This window comes from Falco peregrinus, chromosome 5 (assembly GCF_023634155.1).
Source record: "Falco peregrinus isolate bFalPer1 chromosome 5, bFalPer1.pri, whole genome shotgun sequence".
NCBI classification, from domain to species: Eukaryota; Metazoa; Chordata; class Aves; order Falconiformes; family Falconidae; genus Falco; species Falco peregrinus.
Window position 1 is genome coordinate 67,486,908 of NC_073725.1, and position 13,832 is coordinate 67,500,739.

The window sequence follows — 13,832 nt, forward strand, 5'->3', positions numbered from 1 at the left end:
GGGGGGGCTGCTGGTGTCTCCAGGGGGTGCCGAGGGGGTTGTTGGTGTCCCCGGGAGAGGTGCTAGTGTCCACGGTGGGTGCCGGGGGGGTGCTGGTGTCCCCGAGGGTGTGTGCAGGGGTCCCCGGGGGGGGGTGCTGGTGTCCCTGGGGGGGGGTGCTGGTGTCCCCAGTGGGTGCCGGGGGGGGTGCTGGCGTCCCCGCGGGGGTGTTAGTGTCCCCAGTGGGTGCCGGGGGGGGTGCTGGTGTCCCCAATGGGGGTGTTAGTGCCCCCGGGGGGGGGGGGGCGGGGGGGTGCCCCGGGCCGGGGCGCAGCGCGGGGGGGGCCGGGGGCGGGCCGGGGCGGGCCGGGGCGGGCCGGGGCCCGGGCTATAAAGCGTCCGGGGGCGGCGGCGGCGCGTCCCCTCCCGGCGGCGCGGAGCGGTGCGGAGCGGAGCGGCGGAGCGGGGCGGAGCGGAGTGGAGCGGGCGGCGGTGCGGGCTGCGGTGCCACCAGCAGCGGGGCTCTGCGGGGCCGCGCCGGTGAGCGCCGCCGGGCGGGGGGGGGCCGGGGGCTCCGGGCGGGGGCCGCAGCCGGCTGACCCCCCCCCTCCTTTCCCCGCAGGTCTCGCCCACCCCCCGGGCTCCCCTCCGGCTCTGCCCGTCCCTCCGCCTCCCTCCCGCCCCCCCTCCCCGTTTTTTTTTTTTTTTTCCGCTCCCCCCCCCCCCCCGCCTTCGTTTCTCCCAGCAACGCCGCCCCCCCCCCCGCCGCCCCCCCCCCAGCAAGATGGTGCAGAAGAAATCAGAGATCCCGGGTTTCCACCGCTCTTTCAAGGTAGGGAGCTGCTCGCCTGCCCGCCCGGGGGGGCTCCGGGGGGGCTGGGTGCGGGCTGGGCCGGTGCGGGCCCGCGGCGGCCGCATCCTGCGCTCTGCAGCGCTCTGTGCCGCATCCCCTGCCGGGGGGGGGGGCTGAGCTGCCTCCTGCCGCCCCCATCCTCTCCCCGAAGGAGGGAACTGCCGGGATGCTGCAACCCAAACCGAGATGGCAGGATCTCCCGGTGCCCCCGGCCCGGGAGTCGAGGCTGCAGCCCCCTCCCCGCCCCGGCTGGGCGCTGGGATGCTGCAGCGAGGCTGCTCTTGCTCTGCTGCGCTCCCAACCGGGGTCCCCCGTGGGGCGGTGTGTGTGTGTGTGTGCGCTGTCGTGTGCCGCCCCCCCCCAGCTGCCTCCGCCCCAACGTGCCCAGGCCCTGCCCGGTGCGGGACCTGTTGTGCAAACATCTTGTGCGGGGGCCCGATCCTGCCCGGGGCCCCGTCAGGCTGCACCCATCCCGGCCGCTGTCAGGCTCGGGGTGTGCGGGGTCGCATCCTGCCGGGTGCTGCTCCCCTGGGCGCTCGCTCCTGTCCCGCCGTGTATCTTGGTGGGATCTTTGTTTAGTTTGGCTCCGGCGCTCCGAGGGATGCCGGGAGCTCACCCCAACCTGCCCGGCTTATTTTAGCTGACACCTCATCCTGCTTTTAAAGCTTTTGGCTGCGGTTTGGCTCCCTCCGCCCCCCCCATCCCCCCCCCCGTGTGCCTGGGGACCGGGGGGGGGGGGGGGAGACACCTCGGATGTGCTGATGGAGCCGGTGTGCAGCGTCCGCCCCACGCCTCCCATCCCCCAAACCTTTTGTGTGTCGGTGCTGCGGCAGCTGGCAGGGCCCTGTGCCCCCCGTGTGCCTCCCCCCCCGGGAGGCCTCATCCTGCCACCGTGCAGGGACTTGGCCGGGGGTGCTCATCCCAGGGGTGCGGCTGCCCTGATGTCAGGTCCTTGGGCTGTGCTGGGGGGGGAGTCCTTGGTAAAATCAGATTTTGTTGGCAGGGGGGAGAGGGGGAAACGGTAAAACCCTGGGCAGGAGCATTTTGGCCCCAAAGGTTTGGCCTGGTGCTCGGTGGGGGGGTGCTCCTGGCGTGACCCCCGCCATGCACCACGGTGGGGACCTCCCCGGCCCCCCCAGACCCACCCCAGCACTCACCGGCTGTTCCTGGCGGCGGTGGCTGGGCTCGGCGTTCCTGCGCTGGGGCTGGCAGCCGGCCCGGGCACCGGGGCACCGGGGCGGGTTTGGGAATGGGAATGGGAACGCCGCCGGAGCTGCCACCTCCACCCAGATTTCGTAACCCTGGGGAGGACGGGGCCCTCTCACCCCCCCCCAGCGCTGCCCTGCCCCTGGGGGGGCGGCTCGGGGTGGGGGCAGAGGGTCCCTGTGGCCCCTTTAGGGTGCTGGTACCAGAGCCAGGGGGGAAGGCAGCAGTTCCCTTCACCGATCTGGGGTGCATGGAGGGTTTGGGGTGGGGGCCTGATCCTGCCAGGGCACAGGTGTCTCACCAGGTTCACTGCAGCGGGGCTGAGCGGGCTCCGGCCCACCATGACCTTGTGGCCAGCTGGGAGGATGTGGCGTGGTGGCTCGGGAGCCCACCCTGCCCTGTGCCTTTCCTCAGGACCCTCGCTGTGGTTTGGCTCTGCAGGGGGATTTGGGGCAGGATCGGTGTGGGTGGCCCCAGTGCCCCTCAGCATTCCCAGTGCGCTGGCCTGGGGCTGCTGCTGTGGGGGCATGACCCCACAGCACCATCCTCATCAGGAGATGTGGTCCAACCCTTCCTCCTCCTCCTCGGGCTCTGCCATGTCCCTCCGGCAGCAGCACCCTGAGCCAGTGTCCCACACCGGCAGGGCGGGCAGGCAGGATGTGTGCTGAGGCTGGGAGAGCGCTGGGCACCGTGTCCGTACCGGGCTCGGCACTGGCAGCCGGTGGCGGCTGATCGGGCAGTTCACTCCTGTTCTTGGCCCCCACAGGGACAAAACCCCTTTGACCTGGAGTTCGACCAGTCCAACCACCTGGAACCAGTCTTCAACTTTGAGTGCCCGCCCCGTCCCGGTGAGCTGGGGTGCCCTCCCAGGGGGCTTCCCCTCCCTCAGACCCCACAGTGCTGGCCCTCTGCCTTCCTTGAATTGCCCCAGGAGGGCAATGCTGCGGGCGCAGAGGGGGGGGGTGGGGGGGCTCATACTGGTGGCGTTGCTCCGCCGCAGACATGCCTTCAAGCCAACCCATCGATATCCCCGATGCCAAGAAAAGGAACAAGAAGAAGAAGCGCTGCAGAGCCACCGACAGCTTCTCGGGCAGGTTCGAAGGTGAGCTGGGCTGCCTGGGGACCCTGGGGTCCCACCCGGGGCAGGGGTCCTCCTGGCGTCCCCAGACCGGGGGACAGCAGCGGTGTCCCATGCTGTGGTGGGGTGGCAGCTCAGGCAGCCTCTCCCCTGCCAGATGTTTACCAGCTGCAGGAGGAGGTGCTGGGAGAAGGGGCCCACGCCAGAGTCCAGTCCTGCGTTAACCTCATCACCAACAAGGAGTACGCCGTGAAGGTAACGCGCCGCTGCATGGGGCTGCAGACCCGGCTCCCTCCCACCCCCTGCCTCAGTTTCCCCTGCCACCCTCCTCATCCTGAGCTCTCCCAGCTGCCGCAGCCACCTGGTGCTGGCCTGGGGCACTGGCTTCGTGGGCTGGAGGGGACGAGAGGGGCAGGAGCGTGGCAGAGCTGGGCCCTGCAGGTGGCACGTCGTCCTTTGCCACCGCCCGGCTCCAGGACCTTGGTCAACCCCCTTAGCCACGCTCCCCTCCCTGTAAATTAGGGCAGACGGGAGATTAAATTAACGCTTGCAACGCGTCTGGGGACTTAGGGCAAGCAGGGGCATGTGGTGCTGGCAGGGTGGCCAGCTCCTGCTCGCCCTGGGAGGTCTCCATGCCCCTGCGTGCATGTGGGTGCCGGGGGCGGGGGGGGGGGGGTTGGGGTGAGCCAGCTGCTTTTGGGGTCAGGGATGGTGGTCCGGTGGCCCCTGGCAGTGGTGCGAGGGGGCTGAGCTGGGTCCTGTGTCAAAACGCAGCCACATGCAAGGGGAACGTGGTGTCCCCCGTCGCCCCGGGGAGGCCTTTGGGTGCCCGGTGGGGAAACTGAGGCAGCTGGGTGTTCTGTGTGCCCCCGGGGCTGGGGCCAGCGGGACCACCCAGCTCTCCCCGATGAGGCTGTGGGTGGGGACCCCCTGACCACCCCATGGCACGCTTGGGTGCCGGTGCCTGGTGGGGCGAAGGGCCTGTCTCTGCCACCCGGATGGCTGCTCCGGGGCTCGGCGGTGTCACATGGACCTGCCTTGGCTGCGGCACCGGGCGGCTTGGCACCGCCACTGGGAACAGCCTGTTCTGCTGCCTTAACCCTTTCGGGCACCCCTGCCTGCCCTCTGCCCAGCCCTGGGGGTGCCCCCAGAGCTGGTTGGGTGGAGGTGCTGGGTGGGGGTGAGGGGGGTTGTGAGCCCCTGACCCCTCCCCTGCAGCAGTCCCTCTCCCTGAGCCCCCTCGGCTTTGTGTTCCAGATCATAGAGAAGCGCCTGGGTCACATTCGCAGTAGGGTCTTCCGTGAGGTGGAGATGCTCTATCAGTGCCAGGGACACAGGTATTGCGGGGCGCAGCCACCATCCCATCCCCCACCGCAGGCACTGGGCTGAGACCAGGCTGATGCTCGGGACACCCATGGGCTGAGCCCTGGCCCCGACGTCCTCCCTGGCTGGTGTGGGAGCATCCTTGAGGTGATGCTGAGCACTTTGCTGTGACAGGGGGGCCTCAGCGGCCAAGTTGGAGTGATGCTGAAGGGCGAGCCAAGCCGCTGCTGCGGTGTTTGCCATCCCCCCGCGGAAAGCTGCTGAGCGGGGCTGTTTCTGGAGGGGGGCGAGTGAGCCAGGAGGGTCTGCGAGCAATTAGGGAGTGGAGCCGGGCGCCAAAAGTCCCTCTCCCCCCTGGAATGCGGCTGGGGGGCCCTGGCCGTGTGGTTTCAATCATTGGAAACCCAATTTTCCCGTCCCGCATCCCCCTCTGGGAACCAGCGCTGGCTGGGGGTGCGGGGGGCTGCGGGGAGGGGGCAGCCCGGGAGGTTTTGGGGGATGCTTGGCTGATGCCGCTGTCTCCGCAGGAATGTCCTGGAGCTGATAGAATTCTTCGAGGAGGAGGAGAGGTTTTACCTGGTGTTTGAGAAGATGAGAGGAGGTGAGTGCAGTGCCCGGGCGGGGGGAGCCAGGGTGGCAGGAGCCCCTCCTGAGCTCCCCCTCTGCTCTCTCCCGGCCGCAGGCTCCATCCTGACCCACATCCACCGGAGACGCCACTTCAACGAGCTGGAGGCCAGCGTGGTGGTGCGGGATATCACCAGCGCCCTGCACTTCTTGCACAACAAAGGTGAGCTGGGGTGCCCTGTGGCCCCCCCCTGCCCCGGGGGTGCTGCCTCCCTGCGCCCTTGGCCCGCCCTGGGCGCGCAGGATCAGGCCCAGCTGCATCACGAGGCATTTGGTGGTGCAGAGCCTGTTCCTCTGGTTCGGCCGGGATTCGGGGCCAGCAGCAATTTTTGCCCTTTGCCACAAGGCGGGTGGTGATTTGGGGTGGGGAGGGGTCCTGTGCCACCCCCAGACCTTGCACCCTGGTGGTCTTGCACAGCAGGGTGGGCGGGGGGATTTTTACCCTCATCATCTCTTCTCTCCCTCCCAGGAATTGCACACAGAGATTTAAAACCAGAAAATATTCTGTGTGAGAGCCCGGACCAGGTGAGTGGGTTGCTGCCTGGGGCCGGGGGGTCCCTGGAGGGGTGTGTGCGAAGCTGCTGCAGCAGCAGATGGCCAGCGTGAAGCCTGGCATGACGGGGTGTAAATGGGTGGCTGTGGCATGAAAGCCAGGCTGTGGTCCGCTGGGGGGGGGTCCCCAACCAGTCCTCTTCTTCCCCCTCCTCCCCCCCCCTCCCCCCCCCCCCCCCCCCCCCCCAGGTCTCCCCAGTGAAGATCTGTGACTTTGACTTGGGAAGTGGCATCAAACTCAACGGCGATTGCTCCCCCATCTCCACCCCGGAGCTGCTCACCCCGGTAAGTGTGCAAGAGTCTAGGGGGTGGGGGTGGGCACGTCCCTGGTAGGGGGGGAGCTGTCGGAGCCCCCAGATGCCCTGCAAGCTTTGGGGAAGGGGCTGTGTGTGAGCACTGCGCCCCCCCCCCCCCCCCCCCCCCAAGCACATTGCTCCGGTTGGCGATGCTGCTTGTGGTCCCCTCCGAGATGCAGTTACATAATGCCGGGGGGTTGGGGGGGGGCGGGCGGTGGAGGGGGGGGGTTCTGGCACGGAGCCCGGGCTGCCGCGAGCCTTAGCAACAGCCAGCCCCGGTGGGGGCGGCTGCACCGAGGTTGGTGCTGGCGGGGAGAAGTGGGTCAGGCGAAAGGCTGGGGGGAGCCACCGTGATTCCCCCTGCTGTGGGTGAGAGGGGGCTACCCCCGCCCCCCCGCTGCTGCTTGTCTGTGATGCACACCCTGCTGGCTGGGTGCCCCAAAAGCCCTGGGGTGACCCCTGCGTTGCACAGAGCTGTCGCACCCTCCAGGGGAGATGCTGAGCCTGCCCCGTCCCCCCTGCCCCCAAAAGCCCCGCTCCCCTTATCGCCAGCAGCAGGCCCCCCCGTGCAGGGTGTTGCCCTGCACCCTGCTGTTTTTGGGGTGCTGACGTGCCAGGGAGGGCAGAGCCCAGCCAATGCAGGGTGCACAACAGCAGAGGTGGGGGCCAAAACACCCCGTGTCCCCCTTGTTCCTCCACGTTGGACAGAAACAGGATTTCTGAGGTGTTCCGAGTCTCTCTGTTCTCAGCAGCAGGGGCAGAGGGGTGCCTCCCCCCCAGCCCCACTGCAGGGTGCTGGTGATTGGGGTTGGGGGTTTGTGTTTTGGTGTGTGGCTGTTTTATGGTTTGGTTTGTTGTTTTTTTTTTTTCCCCCCCCCCTGTGGTGGCATCAGCTGCTGAGGCTCCGAGGCCTCTCGTTAGGAGGCCTCTCGTTATGGGGTGATTATCTGCTGGCTGCAGCTTTTTTCTCCGCTGGTCACGAGGCCCGTGTGGGCTGCGGGTCATGTGTGCTGGAAAGCCCCAGAGTCCCTGGAGCAGGAACGGGCTCTGGCTCTGCCTCTCCTTGCATCGGTGTTAACTCCTCCGGCACCGATCCCCTGCCTGCTCTGGCAGGGAGCAGGCTCATCGCTGCCTGCCCCGTGTCTTGTGGCCGCTCCCAGGCGGTGGGATGGATTCTGCCCTGCTGAGCCGGTTGGGTGATGGTGCTGTGGGGTGTGGGTCCAGCTTCCCGGGAAGGGGTTGCACCCCTTTGTGTTTGTGGGTTTTTTGTTTTTTTTTTTTCTCCACCACCCCCCTGTTGGGTGACCCCCAAAAGGGCTGTGGCATCTCCTTCGTGGTAGGAGTGGTGGGAAGCCCGCTGGGGGGATCTGCCCTGTGGCAAGCAGCCGTGCCTGCACCCTCATTCCAGAGAGTGCACCCTGTAGCTGTATCCCATCTCTGCCCCCATCCTTGGGGGCTCCTGTGCTGGGGTTCACCCCCTCCTCTCCCCACAGTGCGGCTCTGCCGAGTACATGGCCCCGGAGGTGGTGGAAGCCTTCAACGAGGAGGCGTCCATCTACGACAAGCGCTGCGACCTGTGGAGCCTGGGCGTCATCTTGTACATCATGCTGAGCGGGTACCCCCCCTTCGTGGGCCACTGTGGCTCTGACTGTGGCTGGGACCGTGGCGAGGCATGCCACACCTGCCAGGTACGTGGGGGACGCTGGCATCACCGAAACCTGTCACCGGTTTGGTGGCACCGCTCCTGTCTCAGCCCCTTCTGTTTCTCCCCCTTGCCCCCCCAGAACATGCTCTTCGAGAGCATCCAGGAGGGGAAGTACGAGTTCCCCGACAAGGACTGGGCACACATCTCCTTTGGAGCCAAAGACCTCATTTCCAAGCTGCTGGTGAGAGATGCCAAGAAGCGGCTCAGCGCAGCCCAGGTCCTGGAGCACCCCTGGGTGCAGGGGGTGAGTGCTGCCGCCACCCCCCTCCCCACTCCCGAAAACCAGGGGTGGGGGACACACTGCTGGGGGGTGCCCGGCTCTGACAGGCTGTGTTTCGTTGCAGTGCGCCCCGGATAACACCCTGCCGACTCCCATCATCCTGCAGAGGTGAGTGTGGGTGGCCCTGGGGTGGGGGGATACATTCCAGCCCCCCCGATCCTGGCTGCTCCCCCCATGGGGCTGCTGTCCGCTCTTGCTGCTTTTTGGGGGTCTGCCGTGGGCTCTGCCTGGGCAGCGGATGCAGCATGTGATGCGGGTTGGAGCTGTGCGTTTGGTGTGGCGTGCATGCAAAGAGGGACACCCTGATGTTTCACCCCAACCCTCCCTCCAGCCCCCCCCACGCTCCCACCCTGAGCCCCTGCCTCCCCCGCAGGAACAGCAGTGCCAAAGAGCTCACCTCCTTTGCTGCTGAGGCCATCGCTGTCAACCGCCAGCTGACACGGCGTGACAAAGACGAGGAGGAGGAGGCGGAGGAGGAAGCACGACCCATCATCATCAAAGCTACCTCACGGGCCATGCAGCTCTCCCCCCCCCTCCGAGTCCAAGCTGGCCAAGCGGCGGCAGAAGAGCAGCCTGGCCAAGGCGGTGGCCGCCGGGCAGCACCTGGTGGCCCCACTGGTCCTGGTGGCTGACCAAGCCTGAGCTGTGTCCCTTGGACCTGCTGTACCCTCTGTGTCCACCCCCCTCCTCCTTTCTTTCTTTCTTTCCTCCCCACCCCAAAATCCCACCATTTCTGGCTAGTGACAAGATCAGGACTCGTCCCTGTGGCTGGCTTCCAAGGTTTTGCTGATCTTGTAGGTCTGGGGGTGGGAGGGTTTGTTTTAAGATTTTTTATTTTTTATTTTTATTTCTTAAGGTATTAAATCAAGCGTGAGGTTGCTTCACCCAGGGCACACTCAAGGACATCTGACAGACACATGGACTTTTGTTTCCTGACTTGGTTTTTTCTCTGACATCTGCCCCCCCCCCCCCCCCCGCCCCTGCTCCCTGACACCAAAGGACTCTTTGTATCTGCGGCTGCTTTGACGATTTCAGCTCATTTCATACTGTGAACAAAAGACCCTCGGTCGCGTTTTCAACAACGGGAGTTGCGTTTTAACCTTGTCCCTCCCCTCGGAGCTGCAGGTTTTTCTCCGATGTCGGGTTAGATCCCACAAAACCCCCCTCCTGGGAGTCTAGGAGGCACCTCCCGGGTGCGGGGAGCCCCTCCGTCCCGTGCTTGGGGGTGTCCCCGGCTGCGCTCCGGGGGGAAACACGGTGGGTGATGTGCAGGGAACTGCTCAGGCCGGGGAGAGATGGTGTCAGCAAGGGAGCAGTGCCCCATCCCACCGAACCACCCTCTCTCCTCGGCAGCCCGCTTCCAGAATAAGCTATTCACCCCCTTTTTCTTTTTTTTTTAAAAAATTATTTTATTATTTTTTTTTAATTACTGTTAGTTTTAAACTGCTAGCTGTGCTTCTCTACAGGGCACGGAGAAATGTCTTCCTTCCTTCCCTTCTGCGCTCTGGCCAGCAGCTCCCCAGGGGTAAGGTCAGAGCTGGGGGGGTGCGCAGGTGTTTGGGCCATGCTGTTGTGCCGGGGTGGGTGTTGCACCCCTCTTTTTTTCAGAAGGACTGCCTGCTGGTGGCTGTGCCCTCGTGGAGGTGCAAGTGGGGGGGGGGGGGGGGAGGAAATGAGGTCTCCAGGGCAGCCGGAGCAGCCAAAAAATTCCCCTCTGGGAATAGCGGAGTGCTCTATGGAAACCCCCCCTTCAATAGCGTTGGGACCCACTGCGGGGTGGTGTGATCTGGTGTGGCTTTGGGCTGGCCCCGAGCCTGTGGTGGCAGGAGGGTCTTGGGGGCACAGGGGGGTGCCAAGTGCCCCAAGGATGCTGGTGGGGGAGCGGCCAGGCTGGTGGTAGCACCCAAGAGCGGCAGTGCGGGGGAGCAGCCTGGGGAGGGCTTGGGATGTGGGGGCAGGGGGTGTGGGGTCGGGGCAGCAGCGCCTGCGTTGTGCAGGGTCTGTCGGGCGTTGGGGGAGAGCTGGGCATGTGTGTTTGTGTGTGTGTGCATGTGCATCCATGTTCATCCGTGTTCACGTGTCTGCATGCATGGTGTTGCCCGTTCCTCAGCTTGCGTTGGGAACGCGCGTGGGGAAAGGATTTGGGATGCTGAGTGGGGATGAGGCCCTTGGCTGTTCTCTGCCGCGCAGGGCTGGATCCGTCCAGGCGAGCGAGTGGTGCCGGTGCTCGGAGCCGGGCTGGCCTCCAGCTCCTCCGCGCACCCCTGCGCCAACCAGAGCAGCAAACCTGCGTGGCTGCGGGTTGTGCCAACCTGCTGCACCCGCTGCCATCCCAGCTCCCACCGGGCAGGAGGGTGCCCCCCCTCCGTTAGCCATCTCCTTTCCCTTCCGACTCCATGCTTCGAGCTTTACAGTTGGCAAAAAGCAGCCTTGGTGCGTCGTCGTGTGCGCGGGTGAAGGCTTCGGGAGCTGGCTTTGAGCCGGGGAGACTTCCCCAGGTCTTCAGCTGAAAACAGTCACTGTCCCCGGGGGTGGGGGGGTGGGGTGGGAAAAAAATTTCCTTTTTATTTTAAGACTGCTGACAGCAATACTATGCAATATATGTTGTTTTTTGTTTCAGGGAGGTTTGTGTGAGTTATCTTGGGAGATGATGATCTCGGGTGTTGATGGAGTTTGGGGCAGGGACCATCTTTTCTCACCTTTCCCAGCCCTTCTGCCAAGCAGCATCGGGTCAGGGAGGGCAAGCCCGCCCCCCAGCCCCCCAAAACTGCCTCGCACTTGCAATCTGCCCTCTCCCCCGGGTGCCCCTGCTCCCAGCATGTGGGGTGGGGAGGAGTGGGCTAGTGGTGAGGGGAGACATCCCCCCCCACGCAGGCTCTGGGACACCCCGGAGAGGCCTCCTTTAAAGGAAAAAAAAAAAATCCATCTTGATTGTACATTGTTACTTTTTATAGCTTATTTTGTTTTTATCAGTTGTAGATAATTCCTTGTTGTCTTATATTAAGAAATACTTGAATGATGTACAGTACGCGATGCCTTGAGCTGGTATTGTGAAAGCTGTTGTTACTGCTGCACGCCGCAGCCTTTTTAAAAGAAAAAATAACAAAAAATCCTGGGAAGGGGATGGCAGGGGGATGTCTCGGAAATATTTTTTGCCCCCCTGTGCTTTTGCTGGCAAACTGTTTCCTCCTCTTCCCATGCATAAGATATCTCTTTTATATAAATGTACACACACACTCTGCTGAAGGCGTGGGTGAGCAGCGCAGTGCGGGGACCCATCCTGGTGGGTGCTTTGCGGACGCGTGGGCATCCTCGGCTGGGGATGCTGGCAGGTGCTGTGGGTCTTTGCATCGAGGGGATGGGAGTCCCGGGGAGCGCTCCAGCTCTTTGCTGGTTGTTTGGTCCAGGCTTGGCTTGGTGTTTTAGCTTGGGGGATCGGTTTGACCGTGGACCCAGCTCTCCTGGCATGGCGCTGGTGGGGGGACCCGTGCTGCCGGGGCGGCGAGCTCCGAGCAGCTCCAGTGTGTGGTGTGCGTGGCAGGGTCGGTGTGTTGGTAGAGAATCTTCAAATGCCTCTAGAGCCGGGGGATTGACTCCGAAATGCCTCCAGCCCTGGCTGGTGGCAGTGTTGGGCACCCATGGGTGCCTCGTCAGGGCAGGGCTTGGCACCACACTGGGCCAGCTGGGGAGATGCTGGTGCCGGGGCCAGACATCCCCCTCCCCACTGCCAGTGCCTCTCCCAGGGTGGTTTCCAGACGGATGCTCCCCGTGGTCCAGCACCAGCTCTCCCCTCTCGCCAACACCCTTCTTCTTCCTCTTCTTTCAAAGCCTTTCCCCTCCCCCATAGAGCATCTGTCTTGGAAACCAACTTCAAAAAGTTGTGGGTTTTGTTTGTTGGTTTTTTTTTAAGCTGGAAATTTTAGGCGTTTTGGCTTCCTCTCCTTCCCCCCCACCCTTCCTTCAGCCAACTAACTCGACTTAGAACTGGTTAGAAATGTTTACTGTGAAGCTAACTTTTTTTTTATCAAAACAGGAGAAACTTTCTCCACTTTACAATTGATGAAGACTGCCAAAGCTGGTTCGACAAGAGTCATGTTAACGCACTGTTGGTTTGTACAACAGCAGTCTCCACTCGGGGGCTGGCTGGAAAATAAAAATGAAAACTTAAAAAAAAAAAAAAAATAGAAAAAATCCCCACAAAAACAAGCACTTTACTGTATGTACCAGGTGAACTGATACAGCTGAATTGAAGTTTTCCTTTATAACAATTGTTGATGCCAGAATTTTGTATTCTGTTTTGTAAGAATTTAATAAAAATGCATTGAGACCTACGTGGTCGGCATGTGGCTACGGGCAGGCTGGGCAGCACGGGGTGGTGGGTGGCTGCTGCGGGGGCAGTGAGCCCCCCCCAGTGCCCCATCTGAGGGGTCTGCCCACTGCTGTCCCTCACAGTTTCCACCGGCTCCCTCCCAGCCTGCTACTGGTCCTAGGGGAGCTGGGAGGGCAGGGCTGGCACTGCAAGGTGGCATGTTGGGATGTTGGGAACATGGGCTGGCAGCGGCTGAGGCCCTGACTCACTCTTCCCAGCAGGGTGGTGTGATCCGTGGGATCACAGAGGGGCACGGTGCAGTGCTGTGCTCTCTTGCAGGTGCCCCTGGCCCATTTCCCCCCTCCCCACCTTTATCAGCCAGGTTGTGGAGGGGGAAACTGAGGCCAGAGGAAGGTGTGTGGTGGGATGCTGGGGCTGTGGGAGGCGGTAGGGACTGGAGGCTGGAAAGCAGGATGTGGGAGAAGGGCTACAGGAGGAGCCCTGCTGTGCTTTCTTCTGTAAGCAGGGAAGACCTTGTTGAATTATTTTATTTTTAATGTATTTTAATTTTTAAGGTATTTTCTGGCCTGGTGAGTAGGTTTTCTGGTCCTGCTGCCATGCTGGGGGATGGAACTGGGAGGCCTCTGGATGCCATTGCCATGGCTGGTAGGGCTGCCTTGCCCCGTGCTGCTGTCCTGGCAGACCCCCATATGTGGCACCCCCAGTTTTGGGGATGGGGCCGCAAGATCAGCTGCAGAGTGGTAGCTGCTGGCGAGTGCAGCTCTGAGCTGAGAAGTCTTGCTTGATAAATGGTGCTTGGCAAATGGTGCAGCTGCTTCCTTCAGCATCTGGACCCAGCCAGGGTGGCTCTAGGAGCCTCTCCTCTGGGATGGCCTGTGGGGGGACCAGAGCTGGGGTCCCCTGGATGCAGAGGACAGAACTGTGTCTCACCTCTGCTGAACAAAGCTATTGCTCCCTCCTGTGCCTAGGGTTGCCACATTGAAACCCTGGACATCTTTAGGAGCATCCAGCTCTCCTTTTCTTGTGTGTATCCTGCTCTCCTTCCCCTCTTGTGTGTTGTCTCACCTTGGGCCCTCAGCTATCTGCCCCAGAAACCCTTTCTCTCCTGCCCTTTGCTCGTGGCCTGTCCTGCAGAAAGATCTCCCTTCCAAGATGCCCCGTGGATCCCAGGCAAGCGGTGTGTCAAAGGGAGCTTTGCTGCAGAGACTGGTTTGGCTTTTAATCTCTATAAAATTTCTTTGCGTGTTCCTCTTTCCCCCCGCCCCTGGCTTCACCACCCCCTGAAAGCGCCTGGTGGTTGGAAACCATCTCTGAGCACGTGTGGAGAAGGGCAGCTCTGAAAATAAACCAACGCTAGGTTAAAATAACCTGTGCTGCTCTGCTGCTTGAGCATCAGCCCAAAATAGGCGCTCTCACTGGGATAAGGGTGCTATAAATAAGTCTGCGTTGATTTGCATTGGAGAAAAGCCCCGCGGGGGAGCAGTGGTGATGCCACCCTGGTGGCATCACGAAAGCAAAGGGGCTAGTGCAGAGCCGCCTGGATGATGTAGTGGGTTTCGGGTGACAAGGTGGCTTGCATCAGTTCTCCTGTTCTTGGGATTTAATT

General features: G+C 63.0%; 1 protein-coding gene across 1 annotated transcript; it reads left to right on the plus strand.

The window, feature by feature from the left end:
• The first annotated feature begins 382 nt into the window (after positions 1–382).
• On the plus strand, positions 383–12,227 carry MKNK2 (MAPK interacting serine/threonine kinase 2). Its single transcript, XM_055806539.1, is given in 15 exon segments — positions 383–519; positions 602–811; positions 2,805–2,886; positions 3,039–3,140; positions 3,274–3,371; positions 4,374–4,453; positions 4,967–5,040; positions 5,122–5,226; positions 5,533–5,588; positions 5,805–5,900; positions 7,405–7,599; positions 7,696–7,860; positions 7,961–8,004; positions 8,270–8,423; positions 8,425–12,227. Coding segments are annotated over 14 exon segments (1,413 nt in total). The 5' UTR covers positions 383–519; positions 602–763; the 3' UTR covers positions 8,539–12,227.
• Positions 12,228–13,832: the final 1,605 nt, after the last annotated feature.